A 21,327-nucleotide genomic window follows, 5' to 3' on the forward strand; every position below is an offset into this window, starting at 1 on the left:
CAATCAGCAATTTGAAATCGTCAGTAAAACGATCAAGCAAAAACCCCCCGAAACTAATATATTAAGTTTACTATAAGGCATTGTAATCTGATGATCAGCACATATTACTTTAACTTTGAAGAAATTTATGTTCTTAAATCCTTGCAAGAACTTCAACATTTAAGTCTTAGCTAGTACTGTTCCAACATAAAAATTGCATTGGATAATGAAATGAATTTATTGAATTCTGTGTAAAACTGAAATTCAAACTCTGATCTTAAATGCACCAAAGTCAAATGACACCTAAGAAAATGAGCCTTGAATGAAAAATTGAAGTGTGAATACATCATTGGTTTTAGAATTACATACATATGCAAACACAAAACTACGTAATTTGACAGAGGATCTTGTGTTTTGTAAGAGGTTGTTACCTGGATACTTGCACTGTGATTCGGCATTCCAGTAGATAGAGAGATGAGAACTACGAAAAGAAATAAAAATCAGCCTGGAACAGGCAAACCTGTTTTTCCATAAAAACAGAGTTCAACAACCCAGTGGAGTTGTTTTTCAAGCTTTGCATAGGAGAAAAGACACCTGCTTCAAATGGTGCAAATAATTTTTATGTGTATTGATTACACAATTTAGAATATACTTTCAGAATGAAAGGTGAGACTCTCAATGAAGTGCACAAATATGAATAACGAACTTGGGGGTGGCAAAAGCATGATGAAATGGAAAGCTTTATACCACCGGAATTGGCTCAATGACAGCTTTCCACTACCTTTTTTGACTGCCTTTTTCCCCCATAGTCCTTTGAATTCTCTTTTCATGTTTGTCCACTTCCTTCTTCAGAACTGCATGTCACATTCCATGCCTCAACAACTCAATTAACATAGGTAGTTACATTTTCCCAACCACTGCCCCATGTCCTTTAGAACTTGTGCCCTCCAGTTACAGACTTGTTGACTAGTGCAAAAAGTTTTTCCTCTCTTTTTACAAGTGCACCATCTATCCTCTTAATTACCCTTGATTCAATGAAAAGAGCTCCAACTTCTTCAGTCTCTGATAATCATAATCTTGCCCTAGCTTTGAGACCCTTCAAAGTGTACAACACTGGACACAATTCTACCTGTGGCCTAATCAATGATCTATGTTTGGCACTGCTTCTTTACTTTCTCCCGAGTTATAAACAGAGGATGGTGATGGTGATGGAGATGGATAGAAGTAGAAGCTCAATTGGAGGTCAAGAAAGCAGCTAGATTGTGAACAGTAGACAGAAAACAGAAGAACAAAAGTTACGCAGTTTATGGCTGTGGCCAAAGTGGGACGTGACTGTTTCCTATTTCTGACTGGAGAAAATCTCAGCTGATTCAGAACCAGATGTTGGACAAGTAATGTCAGAAGAAGCAAGGGTTGAAAGACAGAGTGGAAATGTAGACCTTGCAGTTATTGTACACGTAGGGAAGATGATCTTTGCAAAACATTACCAAGTTATAGAAGAGGAGTTGGGGTCAGGATTAGAACCTAGGCGAATCCCGAGGTGCCGCTATGCGGTAGAAAGGGAGGCCACTGACAAAGAAACCTTGTCTACAATTGGATGGCAAGGAGCGGAACTGTGGACAATGTCACTGAACTAGACAATGGAGAAAAATTAGTTAGAAGAGGATAGCATTGTTCACTAGATTAAAGACAGAAGAGAGATCAAGGGGTTAATGAATTGGAATATGCTATGATCACAATCACAAAAACACAATTAGTGACTTTGATTTGAGTGCTTTCATGCTGTCAAACTGGCTGCAAGGTGATTGGGCAGATTTATATACGTGTTAGAGGAGTGACAACTATGAACCTGGGATATGACAAAATGTTCAAGAACCTTGGAGACAGAAAAAAGATTAGTGATTGGTGGTGGTTTACAAGGACAGAGGATTCAGGGGTTCCAGATGGGGGTGATAACAATGATTCTGAAAAAAGTAGAGAACAATCCAAGGAGATGGAAACAATGTTAGCTAGAGTAAGGGTAAGGGATGGAGGTCATATGCTCATCAACTCAGAAGAAATGGGGTGAAAACAGCCAATTTTATGGCACGAGCACAAAGGAAAACAAAATGAAACAACAGAACGATAGATTCAAGGCAAAAGGCAGAGAAATGCTTGGAAGTGACTGATCTAGTCAGCAAGGGGAAGGTGGGGATGCAGCATAGAGAGCTAAACAGATGACCTCCATCTTAATATCAATGACGTCCAAGAGCACATTACACTTACTGGAGTTGAGGGTGAAGGAGTCAGGGAAAGGATTTACTAAGCTAATTAGTAGAGGAGGAAAGAACCAATGTTACATCCTGAGGATGTTCAATGACTGATCATTTATGCAGGCAAACATGGCTGTCAACTTGTGTGCAACAAGGTCCCATGAACAGCTATGAGATGAACAGAACTTGTTTCGTCTCAGCAATAACTGACAGCCAGAAGTCCCCTGCTACTCTTCAAATAATGCCGTGAGATCCACTTAGTATCAACAGATAGAGGGGGTTTTGGTTTAATACCAAATACAGCATTCCTATGCATTAACTAATGCGGCAATGATTAAACAAGTCCAAGACTGGGCTCAATACAGGATTTGCCCCAGAGGCAAGAATGCAAACACTGAACCAAGCTAATATGGAGTTCTGCAAAATGCCTCCCCACTTCTGCAAAAGTACTTCATAGCTGACAACCATATACTTTACTTAAATCAACATTCAAGCTAAATCGTGAGAAAAATCAGCTAAATAAGGAACAAATCTAAAATAAACTAGAGCAATGATCTTTTTGAAATAAAGACAACGTATTCTGCAACTGCAACCTGCTACAGCACCCAAGTTAATTCTTAATTTAGATTTTAACTGCTTACATAGTGTTTTCTGCTTAATGCAATCTTACCAAAGTTTTTGTTCTTCCTTCACAAATGTTAAAAGCCCTCATTTTCCAGAATACATTTACTCTCTTAATCTATAAGTTGTCTCTCCATAATTGTTTTGACAATGATGCAGCTTCTCAAATATGTAAACTCCAAATTTATTGGAGTTCTATGAGGATGTGTCTAGGGCGGTGGATATGGTCTTTCTGGATTTTCAGAAGGCGTTTGACAAGGTACCTCACAAGAGGTTACTGCAGAAGGTAAGGGGGCATGGAGTTGGGGGTAGGGTGTTAGCGTGGATAGAGGATTGGCTGTCAAATAAGAGGCAGAGAGTGGGGGTTAATGGGTGCTATTCAGATTGGCGGTTGGTGACTAGTGGAGTGCCTCAGGGGTCGGTGCTGGGGCCTCAGCTATTTACCATTTATATAGATGATCTGGAGGAGGGAACCGAGTGTATGGTGTCGAAATTTGCTGATGACACCAAGATTGGTGGAACGGCAAATTGCGCGGAGGGTGTGGAAAGTCTGAAGGATCTAGATAGGCTGGGCGAATGGGCCAGGAACTGGCAAATGGAACTTAATGTTGGCAAGTGCGAGGTGGTCCACTTTGGTAGGAATAATGGTAGGAAGGACTATTACTTACATGGCAAAAAACTGCAGCAGGTGACGGTGCAGAGGGACCTCGGGGTCCTTGTGCATGAGTCACAAAAACCCAGCCTGCAGGTGCAGCAGGTGGTCAGGAAGGCTAATGGGATGCTGGCCTTCATAGCGAGGGGGATTGAATATAAAAGTAGGGAGGTCTTGCTGCGGCTGTACAGGGCATTGGTGAGGCCGCAGCTGGAGTACTGTGTGCAGTTTTGGTCGCCGTACTTACGCAAGGATATTTTGGCCTTGGAGGGAGTGCAGAGGAGGTTTACTAGGCTGATACCGGAGTTGAGCTATGAGAGGCTGAATAAACTAGGCTTGTACTCGTTAGAGTTTAGAAGAATGAGGGGAGATCTCATTGAGACATATAAGATGATGAATGGGATGGATAGGATAGAGGTGGAGAGACTCTTCCCGCTCAGAAAGGACAGTAGGACTAGGGGACACAGCCTCAAGATAAAGGGGGGGGCAGTTTAGAACGGAGTTGAGGAGGAACTTCTTCACTCAAAGGGTGGTGAATCTCTGGAATTCTCTGCCCGTTGAGGTGGTGGAGGCTGCCTCGCTAAATATTTTTAAGACGCAGGTTGATGGGTTTTTGATAAGCGAGGGGATTAAGGGTTATGGGGAGAGGGCGGGAATGTGGAACTGAGCCACGACAGATCAGCCATGATCTTACTGAATGGCGGGGCAGGCTTGAAGGGCTAGATGGCTTACTCCTGCTCCTATTTCTTATGTTCTTATGTTCAAAAATCTTGCACAAAGATTTACTCCCTTAAACCCGTTTTCAATGGGATCAAGGCTGGTCTGTAAGCTAAGTCAGTTTATCCATCTTTGCCTATAGCTCTTGATACCTTTGGATAACAAAAATCTATAAGTGTCAGTTTAAAATTCAAGTAATCAACTGTAATTCAAGTAATCAAGGACACAAGTTACAAATTTTCACTATTTGTTGTTTGCAGAAGGGTTCCCTAATTTTGCTCGAAAAACGTTCGATCCCAATTTTTACGCTATGCCTCCTGATTCCAAACTTCCCAAAGCGTAACTTTTACACCATGGCCCCTAGTTCCTGACTCCTCAAACTATCTACCCCATCTGTTCTCCTTAATATCTTAAATGTATATCCAACGACGCCTTAACCTTGTTCCAGGGGATACAACCCCTAGTTTGTACATCTTTTAGGATTTGTGAATTAAGGTATCATTCTAGTAAATCTAAGTGCACTCATTCAAAGACCAACGAATCTATCCCCAACTGGACTTGGTGTCCACGACAGCACACTGTGCTATGGGCGTGGTCCTCTGGTTGCAAGGGCCAACATTACGTTAGCCTTTCGATTATTTTTGTACCTGTGATTTGTTAATAATTTATGTACCTGGACCCCCTCAAGCCTCTTTATACATAAGCTTCCAGCTTTTCACCATTTAGGAAGTACAGTCTTCTGTCCCTTTTAGGGTTCAAAGAGGAATTATGTACAAAGTGAAATCAGACAACATAAGCACTTATTTTTGACAACTAAATCCATATGTAGCCATTTGATTTATTGTTCGATCACCATCAAAATTGCTTATTTAACAACTTTCTACACTGCAAAACAAAAGCACTCCAGATTAGCAGAGAATATATTACCTGCTATTACTGTGTTCACACATTCATACAAAAGGGACATGGCTGAGGTGCTGCAAAGAAAATAGAATGTTTACTTTACTAAATATGATATATTTAACATCAGTTTGGCATTTGTACAAAAAGAATCATAATGCATGCATTAACATTGATTACACAATGCAATATGAACCACAACAGAGGTGTCTGAAGCCTTTTCCTTTATGCACTCAATTTCTCATTACACACAGCCTGAAGGCCACACTTAAGACCACGGGTTTGATATAGCACAGGTTTATTCCTTTAAGGATTTGGCAAACTGCAACCCCCCCTCTGCAAATTCCAAGATTTCTCCTCGCCAATTTAATCTGTCATAGATGGTCCTCTTACAATTTTATGACTACATTGCAATCCAATCTTCCAATTTGAGTTCTTCCTTCCTCCTGTCAGTTTCAAAGTGGATGGATGTTACTCCCCTTCCATTGTCCCCACTGCCAGTATTCTCAGCTAAATGTTGAGCTACCGAAGTGCTCTTTTAGGTTCAAATAATTAAAACGACAACATTGCATACAGTGGGTGGATAGCAGGAGAATTCACACAATATTTGTACAGACCACTCAATTTTAAAATGTATTTTTTACACTGTCGTCCCTTTTCTGGCCTCACTCTGCCTGTCCCACCACGTACCAGTATTCTTCTGCCCATTTTCCAGGTTACAATACAAAGTGAAGTGAATTTAGAAAGCTGCATTTAAAAGAGAACCACAAGTTTCACCTTTGAAGGGGAGGGCAAGCACTCCTCCTTGCATAAACAATGAATGCAAATAGCCAGATTAATAATACACCTTGCCCCATGCACTGGCAATGTTTTTCATTAATTCTTCTCAATGGCGATAACAAATATAAGTAGCAATGGCTAATCTTGACTACATTCAGCCTCATCTCTTTACTAGCCATATTAAAAGTGAAATTCACTCCAGTAGGACCAGTGACTTAGATTTGCTGCCACCAACACAGAAAAAGTCTCGAGTCAAGAAAGCATCAGATTGTGAATGAAGTCAGCTGAACAAAATACTATGTAATTAATATAAAAGTTTGAGGCCATGTGACTGACTGATGACAAACATTACTAAAATAACAAAATGCGCCATTAAAGTATAAGAAAGTATTCAGAACAGAGCTTTTATACAAAATTAAGTGTTGAAATCAGAAAATGGTGACTGCCAAAAAGTTGTTGGATATTTTGTGCAAATATTATCCTCAAATAAAGCTGCAATTGTATCATACAACTAGATTTTAAAAATTATAGCGGTTTGCCAAAATCACACGACTAAGTCAAATTTTGAAAGGTAGGCATGACTTTTAATTGTCTTCAGGCTACACTATCCTTCCTGGAAAAGATTTCTTCAGCACATGTTGAGAGATCCCATTGCAACAGTGTTACTTCAGAATTCACCCCAGAGAATTTGACGTTTAGACATTATACTGGAGGTTTTGGCAATCCATATAGTACTGCAAATATTAACCTTGCTGAACTCAAGTAAGGTAACAATATAGAGCAAACTTAGCAAGCAGGAACAATGCCACTAGTCTTCTGCACATCATAAGACTTAAAATATGCAACTTATACGCATGCACTCTTGGGTGGATAAATTACCACCAAAATGGAAAATAAGCACCATGTAATGCAACTACTAACCTGTGTATTAAATTTGTCAGTGGTTCAATGAGTTTTTTCCCCAGCCGTGGCTCAAGCGGGGTAAGCGCTCCAAACTAAGAGAAAAGTAGATGTTAACACAATGTGACAAGCTCAAATATGTAAAAATCAACACAAAATGTCACTTAAGAATCAGACAATTCGAAAATTTAACAAAACCTTATAATAGACACTGCTTTGAGCAAATATCACAAAGCTTTACAGTCTAGTTGGTTTGATTAGTTGGTAATATTCAGCGTTCTGAACATTTATCCAGACAAATGTGAAGTAATGCATTTTGGAAGTCTAATATAAATAGGAAATATACAGTAAATGGCAGAACCCTTAAGAATATTGATAGGCAAAGGGATCTGTGTGCACAGGTATACAGGTCACAAAGAGGCAATGCAGGTGAAGAAGGTAGTCAAGAAGGCATACAACATGCTTGCCTTCATTGGCCAGGGCATTGAGTTTAAAAATTGGCAAGTCATGTTGCAGCTTTATAAAGCCTTAGTTAGGCCACACTTGGAATATAGTGTTCAGTTCCAGACTACCAGAAGGATGTGGAGGCTTTGGAGAGGGTACAGAAAAGATTTACCAGGGTATTGCCTGGTATGCAGGGTACTAGCTATGAGGAGAGGTTGGAGAAATTTGGTTTGTTCTCCCTGGAACGAGGGAGGTTGAGGGTGACCTGACAAAAGTCTACAAAATTATGAGAGGCATAGGCAGGCTGGATAGCCAGAAGCTTTTTCCCAGGGTGGAAGAGTCAATTACTAGGGGGCACAGGTTTAAAGTGCAAGGGGCAAGGTTTAAAGGAGATGTACAAGGCAGATTATTTACACAAAAGAGTGCCTGGAACACATTGCTGAGGGAGGTAGCAGAAGCGGATACGGTAGTGACTTTTAAGGGGCATCTTGACAAGTACACAAATAGGATGGGAAAAGAGGAATATGGTTCCCGGAAGAGTAGGGGGTTTCAGCTAAATCAGGCAGCATGGTCAGTGCGGGCTTGGAGGGCTGAACAGCCCGTTCATGTGCTGTAATTTTCTTTGTTCTTTGCTATAATCAGACCAAAGAGAGTTTAACATAGGCTATAAAGTACTGTATACAAACTATTTTAAAATCTGGCAAATTAGGTTATAATTACTGAACAGTCAGCATAATTCCTTCAAAGTTATTTTCAACTTGCCTGGCAGAAACTGATTTGCTTGTATTTTCTCCATATTTTGACAACGAAGCCCTCAGTGCATGTTAGTTGAGGATTTGATCTTATTCATATTTTGGCACAAGAATTATCCAATGAGGGGCACAAACAGCAGCTTTTATTGCAGCATGTAATCTAACCTATAGATCATTTTGCATTATGGCTATCAGTTGATCCTGAACATCCCTATACGTTCCCCAAAATAAACTTACCACATGTAACCACTGACATCAGCCTGAGTTTCAGCTCAAAAACCCAGCAGTGCTTTCACCTTCACGTTTTCAGAATTGTTCAAGCTAAATTCTGAAACTTGGCACAGGAAAATATTTTCTACAGCTTTATAACATTCACCACTTTTTTTAAAGTTTGTCAGGATCGTAAGATAGTCACAACTTTTTTGGGGTAATGATCTAGTGATCCAAGTATAAACCCTGCTTCAGTGAATCTCAAGGCGAGTCGTACACTAGAGCTCGCACATACACACAGTCATAAATTGCAACTTTATTGGCTGCTCTTAATGAACAGAAAATAGTCATAAATTACTTGAAGATGTTGCATCCCATACTGCAATGCTGACAACTTCAAAAAGTGCTTCATTAGCTAGGAAGTGTTTGGAGACCTCCGGTAGTTGTGGAAAACACTACATGAATGCAAGTCGGTCTGTCTTTCTTGAAGTTGCATACAATCTGTGCGTGCTAAGTAAAACATCAGGAATGCAAGCCTTCTATATATTCTACTCTGATGCAAAACCAGTCTCAAACTCACATTATCTTTTCTTGTCCAGATTAATTTGATCTTGCATTTCATTAAATTGCAAAACTTTAAAAATGTAGTTTTAGAAAAACTTCCAGCATCAAATTATCATTTAAATAGTTGACTGTTAAGTCTACAAAAAGGGTGACTTCCAACTTCGTCTAGTATTATCGTGAATAATAAAATAATTTCTGCATTTAAATCCAGAAGTTTAACAAGCACAATACACAAAAATTAAATTGCAAATGACTCAGTAAAAACTAACGGATTTTCTATTACTGCCTCAATTGTGGAATTAATACATTACAGGATGCAGTCACAAGCTCAATATAGTAGGCCTAATCCATGTTTACATTTTTCTTGCATCAAAACCATCATTTAACAGTCAAAGTGCTGGAGTATTGTACGCAGTTCTGGTCACCACACTATCACAAAGATGTGGAAACTTTGGAGAGAGTGCAAAGGTGGTTCACCAAGATATTGCCTTGTCTGGGGGATATTGACAATGAGGAGAGGTTGAACAAACTAGGATTGTTTTCACTGAAATGACAGAGGCTGAGGGAGACCTGAGAGAGGTCTACAACATTATGAGAGGCATGGAGTGTTACAGGCTTTTTCCCAGCATCGATGTGTCAATTACAAGGGGGCACAGCTTCAAGATTGGGGGGGGGGGGGGGGGGGGGGGGGGGGCACGGCGGCGTGAAGTTTAAGGGAGATGTGCGGGTGAAGTTTTTCATGCAGAAACTGGTGGGTGCCTAGGATGCACTGCCAGAGGTGATGGAAGCAGGCACATTACAAAATTTAAGAGGCATCTGGATGGGTACATGAATTGAGAGGGAATAGAGGGATACGGTCCGAGTAAGGGCAGAAGAGATTTTTTTTCAGTTTAGTTAGGGCATCATCCTGTGCTGTACTTTTCCTTGTTCTAAAATATGGTCAAGCCCAACTGTATTTCATCACAAACATAGCAGTCCAAAGTAGGCTGCAGCTTTCCTTACTATTTTTCTTAATCTTTTTCCTAAAACATTGAGACTTACCAGTTTGATTATTTTAATGAGGACCCAGTTATTAGTTGACGATGTCATTAGCTTGAAGAACAACGGAGCAAGAGAGAGGTAATTCTTCGGATTGCGGCGGGCAAGTTCACAGATAACATTCACGGCAGCAGACTGAACACCTACATGACAAAAGAGATAATGATATACAAAGTGATCACTGCAAGCAACAATTTCAATTGTGGCCAGTTGTGATTTGGATCACCTTTAACCTCTCCCATGAGATATGCTCCACAATAGTTTGTGTTTTGTGCAAAATTCATCTTTTTTAAATATAAAAATGGAATAATGAAGTATCAGTTGAGACATTTAAAATACTTAAAACTAGAGTGATGCGAAAAATTACTTCCATACGCCAATAACACTGGTGGACTATGACAAGCATTGCATAACTGGGGTAGTGCTGCTGATTAATGGGAATGACTCTCAAATTTCATCCATCTTGAGTAGAATGAAAGAAATTTTATGAACTAAGCTTCTGTTCCAGAAAGGTTGGAACTAAAATAGAATCAGTACATTCCTTCAGACACAGTTCAGATCTGTCTTCTCTAGCATTTTATTAAATGGCTGCTGATACAATGGAGTATTAAAATACTGTTCCAGCGATTTTAAAATTTCACAGTACAATTATATTGCTATGAATTTCTTTATCTACACTGTTGGAATGTGAAATATTGCAACATGATGGAAAAACCTCAAAATAATTTGCACAATTTCCTTGGCACTCTGGTATCGTGCCCTGTGAAAAAGATAATAAACTCACCAGAATCTGGATCCTCCAGCTTTTCTTTAAGACGTGGAAAGGCAGGTCGTAGTGATTCTGGATATTTAAGGAATACCTTGTACATAATAAGCACAGCTTTCTTTCTAATGTAAGGCTTTGTATGAGACATCTGTGGACCAAGGTAGTGCATACTGTTAGCGTACAAGTGTAACTACAGATATCCAACAAGGAATTCCTATCAATTGCATGCAAGTTTCAAATAACTCACCAGTGTCATAATGTCATTTGCCAAATCCCTGGCAAGATCTGGGGTAACAAAACATGATAAACCAGTCAAAGCAACTCCAGTATCATACTGATTTGGGCTGCTGAGATCCTGTGTACACAGTAAAAACTTTTTATTACAATTAACAATGACATGATCAAACAAAAAAGGTACAGTTTTATTTTGATTTTGCACCAGAGTGATAATTTTCAAAACTTAAAATACATCAACTCTCAATTTACCTTACGAATCTGATTAGTTGTCAACATGATCACATCAGTCCCTTCATAAAAACACTGAGAGGCAGCCAGATATCCTATTCTCTGCAATAAGGAAAAACAATTAAGAGAATCACAATCGGTAAAGATTTCAGTGTGCTTAACCACAGTATAAACCAGCATTTTTCAGCGATACCCAAGTTCAAATCATCAATTAACTCTTTTTCCATCTGTTTATATTAGCTTAGAAGATCAGCATCAAATATGAATTCCTTCCAAGAAAAAAGACATCCATCTGAAATAGGCCTCCAAAGAGGAGCAACACACAGAATGATCAGAGTCAACTTGTTAATGTTACTAATCCTGCTGACCAAAATATTTTTCCGTTAGGAAATTTTTTTTAAAAGTTGCGCACGTGTAAATTTCTTCTGGAAGATCTGCTATCCCACGGGCAGATTAACTAAAATAAACCCAGTATTGAGCCATTACCTACTGTGCTGTGCTACTATGGGCACAGATTCAAGTTGAATGAAAATGGGAAATTCAATTGCCAGGAAGCAGCACAGTTCATAATTATGAATGCGTGGGGAAACTCTAGCCTCAGGTCTAGTTGAAAATATTTGGGTACTGGGCAGAACTTTGATGTGCAAATCAACATTGGCATTTTTAAACTTAATAATTAGTGAACATTTAAGACCACAAGACCATATTTTATAAATATACAGATTCTATTTCCAGCAGGGCTCATGAAAGCAGCACCAAGGCCCATTTCACTACATTGCCCTTTATTAAACAGAGTACCATGACACCAAGCACCCAAATTGCAGTTTTAACGTGACTGGGGAGTTGCTAACTGGTGCAGTGGCAATTATTTTACTGGGGTTTCAAACAGTGAACAAGATTGAGGTCTGCCAATTGGAGTCATATTCTTCCTGTTGCAGCAGCATAACTGATGTAATGCAAAATGTATTACTCTGCGATATAAAGAAATATTGAATAATAGACAGCAAATATTGTTTTGAATATAAAAACTAAAACATTTGAATACACAAGTTAAATTCCCAGTTCCCATATTCTAACAAGTCACGAATAAACGGAGTAGAGGTTTACAATAAATACCCACTTATCTTTGGGAGTGGCACGCTGGATTATGGTTAGCACCGCTGCCTCAGTGCCAGGGACCTGGGTTCAATTGCAGCCTCGGGTCACTATCTGTGTGGAGTTTGTACATTTGCCCCATGTCTGTGTGGGTTTCCTCCAGATGCTCTGGTTTCCTCCCACAGTCCAAAGATGTGCAGGTAAGGTTGATTGGCTATGCTAAATTAACCCTAGTATTAGGGGATTAGCAGAGTAAACGTGGGGGGTTGCGGGAATAGGGCCTGGGTGGGGCTGCGGTCGATGCTGACTTGATGGACTGAATGGCCTCCTTCTGCATTGTAGGGATTCTATTATTCTATGATCTCTTCAGTTAACACTGGGGGAAGGTGGGGTAAAGTAAATCATATATAATATTGATTACCAGGATCAATACTGAAATAGTGGCAACAGGCTGTTTGGTTAATCAATTCTTTAGTGTTTATCCTCCACATGAACCACATTCCTCAACCACCAAGTCCCATTCACCGTTGTACTCAATGTCCTATGTTGGCCTCCAGGTAAGCCACACATCGATATTAAAATTCTCATCCTCTTTTCCAACTAATGGATTCATCAATCCCAGTTTCTAATTCCTCCAGCCCTATGCCCTTTAAGATTTCAGTACATATCCGATTCTGACCTTTAAACATCCCTGATTTTAACTGTTCCACCATCACTGGATGTGCTTTCAGCTGACAAGGACTAAGCTCTTGAATTCCTTGCTAAAACTTTCCATTCCTTTCCTGCTGTAGCAGGCTCCTTAAAACCTCGGCTTTGACCAAACTTTTGGCCATCTGCCCTAATATCTTATCATGTGACGTAATGTCAAACTTTGTTTAACACTTTCGTAAAACACTTATGGGAATGTGATTATGTTAATAGTACTATATTTCTACCTGTGCAAAACTATTCTTGAATGTTAACACATTCCCCATCATATTCATGATTTTTTGGCAGGAGGCAGGGAACTGGACAAAGTTATTAGAACTTTTAAGTATTGGGGAGCTTGGGTGATGCAAGTGGAGCTTCATATTAGGTACCAAAAGGAACTCAGACAAGCAAAGAGTCTCATCCCTTTAGGAAAGGAGTCCCAAAGCAGTGGAATAGGGGAGCGCTGGGTTTTGCAATTATAACTAATTAGTTATTAATCAGAATAAGGTAGGATGGGGATAAAACAGATACAGTTAATAACCAGGAGTCAATATCATTATAGACTGGAATGACTACTTACGGCAAGGAACAGTCGGACAAATAGGTAAAAATACATCAATGTGGGATAAAAGGTTAGCATTCACATTGAAATGAAGCAAGATAATGTGATCCAACAGTCACTTCATTACCTTTGTCCATTCACACAACCATTTTCTGCCCCACTCCCTTCTGGATGCTTGTTCTCTTGCTTCTTTGCTGTATTTTTGGATTCTTATTGCTTAGTTATAATTGGAAATGAGGTTTGATTTAGCCTGCAGTCATGGACCAGTTAACATAGTGACTGTCTAGTCTCGCTATCTTTCTCACCTCCTTCCCTTCTGTCTCATTCTTTTCTTCCTCTCCTCTTTTTCAGTCTTTTTTTCTCTACTGCTCTACTACTTTCTATATTTTGATCCTTTAGATTGAGAGGGGGTCTGGGCTGCAAGCTGGCACTGGGACATACGAGGGGGTCCAGCCAAGGCTGCAGGCACCACAACAGCAGAGGCAGGCAAAGATCAGGCCAAAACCGCAGACACAGCCAGGGGCATCATGATGGATGCTTAATTTTAAATAATGGCAAAGAAATACAGACTTAATGAAAACTGAGAACATGCATTAGGCAAAACTTGAGTAAATTAGCCATATTGAGGTACAGTTTCTATTATACAAGTTAGCAGCACAATTTTCCTAAATTTGCCTAAACCAGTTCAAATGATCAAGGAACTTCAAGCACAAGTTGGGGTTTGATAATCCTTCATATTGATTTAAAAACACTGCGCTGGAAGCCAGCCTTGGCCACAAAACTGGCCATAATTAATAAGCATGGCAAGCTTCAGCTAATTGGACTTTGAGTAAGGGAGTGGCAATGAACCGTCTCTCCCAAAGATTCTTTTCCAATTGCACACAATGAGATATGCGAGCAAAGAAAGTTGAAACACATTTTACAAAGAACACAAATTTCACTATTTGCCATCGTTACTAAATCTCCAATTAAATTCCAAGCAAAAAATATGCTAATAAAACATTCTGGTAGTTCCTAGTTGTGTAATTGGCAATTTGTATAACCATATTACACACATTGCAGAGTTGGATATCAAAGCATTGTAGAGGTTCAAAAAATAAATATACCTTGAATGTAAACTTAGACGAACTCATTACTTCTATAATGTTGAAGGCAGCCCAGCTGATATCATAACCCAGCATCTGCAGCTGTGGGGAAAAAAAATAAAGTATCACAGAACTGTACAACCATTGTTACTTTTTTAAAGATAGGTTTAAACCACTGAGGAAACAACAAGAGATTATTTTTAATATATTTCATTTATTTTAGTTTCCCCCACAGAATGTTTTTATTAAAAATGAAAAACTAGACCGAAAAATAGACTGCCAACAAGGCTCCTGTGCCAAATCCTAGCTCTCAATATACACTCAGGCTACAAGTTTAGTAATGATGTCAGCTTTACATCAAAATTAAACTTGTTCAGTCTAAATCTGGTGTCAAGGCCTGATCTGCCTCAAAAGCAAAACAAATCAAGACTCCCTCCTCCATTCTGCTGCCTTATCACATTGGAGTCCAAAATGTAGGTCATTTATGCTATGCACTATGCTATAATTACAGTGATGGTGCAAAGCAAATTGTACTTCATGAAACCAGAAGATGACAGTACATGCTTCGCTAATATTTAGTACTTGGCAAATGGGGGATTGTGGTTAAGAGAACAAGTTCAATTATTAATGGATTATGTTACTTGCACCTTAACAACAAGAAATGAAGGACACGGAAAACAAAATATTATTACAAGTTGCACACAAACATATACACTAACAAAAGACATTTATTCAAGATGCATTGAATTTAACTGAGCAAATGTATATTTACCATGCTCTCAGTTCATTTAATTGTATTTAAATCGGATATTTCTCAAGTATGACAATAATACACTTACATATGCAAGTTTGATGACTGCATTGGCCTTGACTGCAATATTATCCTGCTTCAGCTCCTGTTTTATTTCATCAATACATTGAGAAATGTACTTGGCCTGAAAGCAATTAAAAAACATCAGCAAACATCAAAAGCTTGGTTTAACTGCTTAACGTACATTATTTTTAAAATTCACAATGAAAACAACAGTTGTGATCATTTTAGGAGCGCAGGTTGTAAAATAATTTATTTGCATCAACCAACATCAGGAGAAAAAATTGATCCAATATGCTAGTGCAGTACAAGTTTTTAAAAACTCATTCTTGGGATGTGGGCTTCGCTGGTTAAGCCAGCATTCATTTCCCATCTTCAATTGCCCTTGAGACGGTGATGGTAAGGTGTCTTCTTGAACTGCTGGAGTCCATGTGCCATAAATACACCCACAGTGCTGTTAGGGAGTTCCAGGATTTTGACTCAGCAGCAGTGCACAACTAAACATCCCAACTGCCTTCCCTGGAAAAGGGACAGGAGACCAAACTAAAATGAAATGTTTAAAACATAACATTGAGGAACAGCATAATGAAATAACTGACAGAATATAGCAGCCACTGATTACCAAAGTCACTGTCATAAACGTTTAACAGCACTCTTAAGGTAACCTGCAAGTGAAATATATTTTAGTCAATGAGGTCCAGTTCTTCCACTGTCACCAAATTATCAGACTACTTATCTGACATCCAAAACTGGATAAGAATTTTCCAACTACTAAATACCAGTAAGACTGAAATCGTTGACGGCTACAACACTTCTGAGCTACTGATTCAATTCCTCTGCCAGGCAACAATCCGAGGCTGCAACAGTACGTCCGCAACCTTGAGTCATACTTGTCCCAGAAATGAGCTGCTTACCACTTATCCCCACCACCACTACGGTTGTTTATTTCCACCTTTTTAACATCACCCGACCATGTTCCTGCCTGAGCTCACTCTCATCCACCCCCTTCTGACCTGTCTACCCACGTTGTATCCTTCATCAAGTCAGGATTATCCAAAATTCTGTTCTTTCTTGTTCTGAGTCTCACGCACCCACCAACCTGTGCTCACTAATCTACAATGGCATCTAAATCAAGAAAGACCTCAACTTTAAAATTGTCATTACCATTTTTAAGTGCTTTTATGACCTCACCCCACCTTCCTTTATCCTCCTTCTGCCCTACAAGGCCCTTGCTTAAAAAAAGGGAAGATGTCTCAGTGGGTGAAATATCACCATTTAATTACATTTTGTCTAGTTTACATAATTCAAATTTTACTTAGAACTTGCACCTTAAAGGGCACCTTATTTGAAAAAAAGGCAATCCAGCCCATCAACTTCTGGATTGTAATTCTTCATCTTTTGATTTCAGTTGAAACAAGGGCGGGCACAGGCTGAGACATCAAACTGAACTGTGTACTGGTAACTTCTGACACACTTGCCCGTCAGATGTCCATCACTAAGGGAATAAACGCAGAGTGGATCATATACAGGAGGCTGGGTGCATGGATAGAGAATAAAATCTAAAACTGGTAAACTACCATAAAAATGAATGCAAGGGACTACTACGTTGAATGTATTTACATTTGGAAATGCTTTCAAAAAATAAAAATTGTGAAAGTTATTGCTACAAAGAAGTTTCCTGTGGGTGATATTTCTCTGTAAAGTAGGATTCCTCATTTTGGAATTTTCACTTTCACACTGTATCCGAATACGTAGTCACTAAGAACAAAGACCACACCCTTCCCTCCTGATTTTGTCACCTGAATGCACTTTTATTGTTGAGGACCTTTCCTTCATGCATGGTGAAAATCTAAAACTTTTACGACTCCATTGCTGCTGTACACTATGTCTAAATTACCTCACGCACAAGATGATTCATCAGATTTAAAACAAGCTGTTTAGGTAGCAATGGGGGTAATAAATTATTTCCATGAACAGCTTTATCGAAACAAAGTTAAATGCCACACATTGAAAATTACTTCAATATTTGAAGATTAGAGGGGTATTTGCATTTGAGCTAGCGCGCTGTCTTCTTCCAACACCATTTCTTTCTGCACATTTGCCGACAAATGTCAATTACAATTTCAAATAGACTTCTTCCTCAAATTTTGCTATGTTCTATGGACCATAAATATGCAAAAAATATCTAAAATAACAATTTGCATTTACATAGCAATTTGTGTGAATTTCTTGAAAATTCTAGGAGATATGAAGGGAATTACTTATATCACAAGCTAAGCAAGTTTTACGTTTTATATTGAGAACTTTTACAGCAAATCCTTAAGTAATTAGGTTTTCACCCTATTTTTACTTTCTGCATGTGAAAATTCTTCCAAACTCCAATTACATTTAAAAGTTCTAGACAAGGGCTCAGAGACGCGAATACAGAGATTCAGTTTAGTCTTATTTTATATTACGTTATCAGCAGGTTGAATGGTAAAGGAGGCTGCGAAAGTGAGAGCCGCTTGAAGGGATGGTTAGAATAAATTTGACCAAGTATCTTACAAAGGTGCATTTCTATACCTGATCAGTTTAACACTAAAATAGCAAGTGAGACAAAATGTTTTTTAATTCATTCATGGGATGTAGGCATTGCTGGCTTGACCAACAATCATTGCCCGTCTCTAATTGCCTTTAAACTTCCTTGGCCATTTTAGAAGGTATTTCAGAGTCAACCACATTGCTGCGGATCTAGTGTCATATGTAGGCCAGATTAGGCTAGGATGGCAGATTGCCTTCCCTAAAGGACATTAGTGAACCAGGTGAGTTTTACAACAACTGACAATAATTCTATGGTCATCAGTAGACTTATCAGACTTTTTAAAATTGAATTTGGGATACAGACCCAGAGCATCTAGCTGAGTCTCTGGATTACTGGTCCAGTGACTATACCACTACGACAATGCGACTTGTTTCCCAAGATAGTGTCAATTAATTCAGAGATTTGTAAAGCAAGTAAATACACTTAAATTTCAAAAAGGTAGAGTCCTGTTTTTATATTTGCATTAAATAAGAACATTTGAAATTGAATGTACTTAACTGAAAATTATTCTGTGCATTTATAACCTGGACGCAAGTTAATTTTTTTGATAGCAATTGGCCTCACGTCACTAGTGTGCTCATCAATCTCAGAGAAAGCAAAGAAATTTACTGGCTACTTACTAAAAATCACAGCATCCAGGTCACACAGAAGCCTTATTCTTTTGGTTCTAACTCTAATGATATTAGCTGAAACCTAAGTGATAAACTCTCTAGTTCATAGGGACTGCTATGCCCACTTCCAGACGTGAACAATAATATCGCACCCAGACACCATCTGTTGTAGACTCAAAGTTTCCAACAGTCACTAAGATGATTGTTTTGAGTAGGCAACTTAAAAATATTCAGTTTGGGCAGTACGTTGTAATTAAGTTCAACTGTCAGTGCAAGGATAGACCATTTTAATGGCTGGACTTGATTTAACTAGGAGAAGGCAAGTGGACATCCAGATGTAGTTCAATAGATTCCAGACAACATAATATTGGGTCCCAGAGGCCAACTGTCAGCAAAGGCAAGTTATCAATGGCAGGAGATGATGTCAGGAACACAGAAGATGAAAGCCCAGGATCCTGCATGACTGGACTCCACAGATAAAAGTGTATTAAATAAAAAAGCTACAGGAGGGCTTCTGATCCGTAAGTTTTTAAAATTGGAAAAGATGGTTCTGAAGTTCTATCTATGCAATAGGATATGACCCACATTTGTACGCATGCATGATTCAGACAGGAGCCTCAGGTGCAAGGACTTTAACATAGTCACCAGAATCGAAGAGGCTTAATGCTTTTTTTGAAAACATCTATTTATGAGAGTCATCCCCGAACTTAAAAAAAAACCTCAACATTATTAACATGTGCTTTTAGCTTAATCAAAGGAAGTCTACTGCAGGTCATTTAGGTTTCAAAAAATTATTTCCCAGCATGAGAATGTCACTGTTGTTGCCCAAGCCCAATTGCACGAGGAAATGGTGACGAGCCATCTTCTTGAATCGCTACAATCTACGTGGTATAGATATACCCACAGCACTGTCAGGAAGGGAGTTCCAGGATTTTTGACCCCAACAATGGTGAATGAACAATGATATAGTTCTAAGCCAGGTGGTGTGTGGCTTGGTGGAGAACTTGCAGGTGGTCTTGTTCCCCATCTGCTGACCTTTGAGCTGGTGGCAGTCACGAGTTTTGGAAGACGCACTCATCCACACAAATGGAGAGTACTGCATCACATTTGACTTGTGCCTTGTAGATGACGGACAGGCTTTGGCGAATCAGGAAGTCAGTCACTTGCAGCAGGATTCCCAGTCTCTGACCTGCTCTTAAGGTCATAGAGTTTATTAGCACAGAAGGAGGACCCTCAGACCATTGTGTCTGTGCCAGCCATCAAGCACCCGTCTACTCTAATTCTATTTTCCCGCATTTGGTACATAGCTTTGTATGTTATGGCATTAAGTGCTCATCTAAATACTTTTTAAACGTTCAAGGGTTCCCACCTCTACCAACCTTTCAGGCTGTGAGAATCAAAATCCCTACAACATAGAAGGGAGCCATTCAGCCCACCAAATCTGCATCAACTCTCCAAAAGAGCATCCTACCCAGGCCCTAACCCTGTAACTCCACATTTACTTGCTAATCCCCCTAAACCCACATATCATGGGATACAAAAGTTTAGTTTATTTATTAGTGTCACAAGTAGGCTCGCATCAACATTGCAATGAAGTCACTGTGAAAATCCCCTCGATGGCAATTTAGCATGGACAATCAAATTAACCTGCACATCTTTGGACCGTGGGAAGAAACCGACAAAGGCCTACGCAGAACGTACAAACTCTACACAAAGTCACCCAAGGCCGGAATTGAACCTGGGTCACTGGCACTGTGAGGCAGCAGTGCTAACCACTGTGCCACCCGTGAGTTCCAGATTCCCACCACTCTCTGGGTGAAGAAGTTTTTCCTCACATCTCCTATAAACTTTCTGCCCCTAAGCTTAAATCTAGGCCCCCTCTGCTAAGGGGAATGTTCCTTCCTATCCACCATATCGATGCCCCTCAATTTTATACACCTCAGTCAAGATCTCCCTCAACCTTATCTGCTCAAAGAAAAAAAACTCAGTCTTCCAGTTTCTTCTGTTAGCAGAAATGCTCCAGCCCAGGTAACACCCTGGCAAATCTCTTCTGCACTTAAGTGCAATCACTTCCTTCCTTTTGTGTGGCAATCAGAACTGCACACGATACTCCAGTTGTGGCCTAACCAGTGTTTTATATAGCTCCATCATCTCCTTACTCTTATAGCAATGCCTTGGTTAAAGGCAACTATCTCAAATGCCTTATTATCCAGCTTACCTACCTGTCCTACTGTCTTCGGAATTCTATGGGCATGCTCACCAAGGTTCCTTTGATCCTTTTTACTCCCTAGGGTTTGACCATTGTATATTCCCTTGCCTTGTTAGTCCTGGTTACACACTTTTCAGAGTTAAGTTCCATTTACCAAAGTTCCGCCCATTTAACTAGCCAATTTATATTATGTAGTCTAAAGCTTTGGCTCCTATTTATCACACTGCTAATTCTTCCCTATTTGTCTTCCTGAATAATCGCACCAGATTAGCTGTTGTCCAATCCTCTGGCACCTCTTCTCTGTCATGATGTGGTACATAGCTTCTCACGTGAGAACCACCCACCAGGTACACAGTACACACTCTTGCAACTCGGCCAACATTGTCTACCTAATACGCTGCAGGAAAGGATGTCGTGAAGCATGGTATATTGGGGAGACCATGCAGATGTTACGACGATGGATGAATGAACATCGCTCAACAATCACCAGGCAAAGCTGTTCCCTTCCTGTTGGCGAACACTTCAGCGGTCACAGGCATTCGGCCTCTGATCTTCGGGTAAGCATCTCCAAGGCAGCCTTCACGACATACGACAGCGCAGAGTCGTTGAGCAGAGATTGATAGCCAAGTTCTGCACACGAGGA

The 21,327-nt window shown here is 39.6% G+C and overlaps 1 protein-coding gene across 2 annotated transcripts in view; it reads right to left on the reverse strand.

Annotated features, from left to right (window-relative positions):
* The window catches only part of ap3d1 (adaptor related protein complex 3 subunit delta 1), a 96,976-nt gene that overhangs the window by 49,731 nt on the left and 25,918 nt on the right, over positions 1–21,327 (reverse strand). For both annotated transcript variants that reach the window (XM_080213237.1, XM_080213236.1), the window contains exons 2-10: positions 15,312–15,407; positions 14,494–14,574; positions 11,062–11,142; positions 10,823–10,930; positions 10,594–10,723; positions 9,813–9,952; positions 6,823–6,896; positions 5,149–5,198; positions 411–460 (exon numbers count right to left, since the gene is read on the reverse strand). In XM_080213237.1, coding sequence (XP_080069363.1) covers positions 411–460; positions 5,149–5,198; positions 6,823–6,896; positions 9,813–9,952; positions 10,594–10,723; positions 10,823–10,930; positions 11,062–11,142; positions 14,494–14,574; positions 15,312–15,407 — 810 coding nt within the window. The remainder of the gene's footprint in view (positions 1–410; positions 461–5,148; positions 5,199–6,822; positions 6,897–9,812; positions 9,953–10,593; positions 10,724–10,822; positions 10,931–11,061; positions 11,143–14,493; positions 14,575–15,311; positions 15,408–21,327) is intronic.

The sequence above is a fragment of the Carcharhinus amblyrhynchos genome, chromosome 26, assembly GCF_965287045.1.
Source record: "Carcharhinus amblyrhynchos chromosome 26, sCarAmb.v2.hapA, whole genome shotgun sequence".
Taxonomy (NCBI): domain Eukaryota; kingdom Metazoa; phylum Chordata; class Chondrichthyes; order Carcharhiniformes; family Carcharhinidae; genus Carcharhinus; species Carcharhinus amblyrhynchos.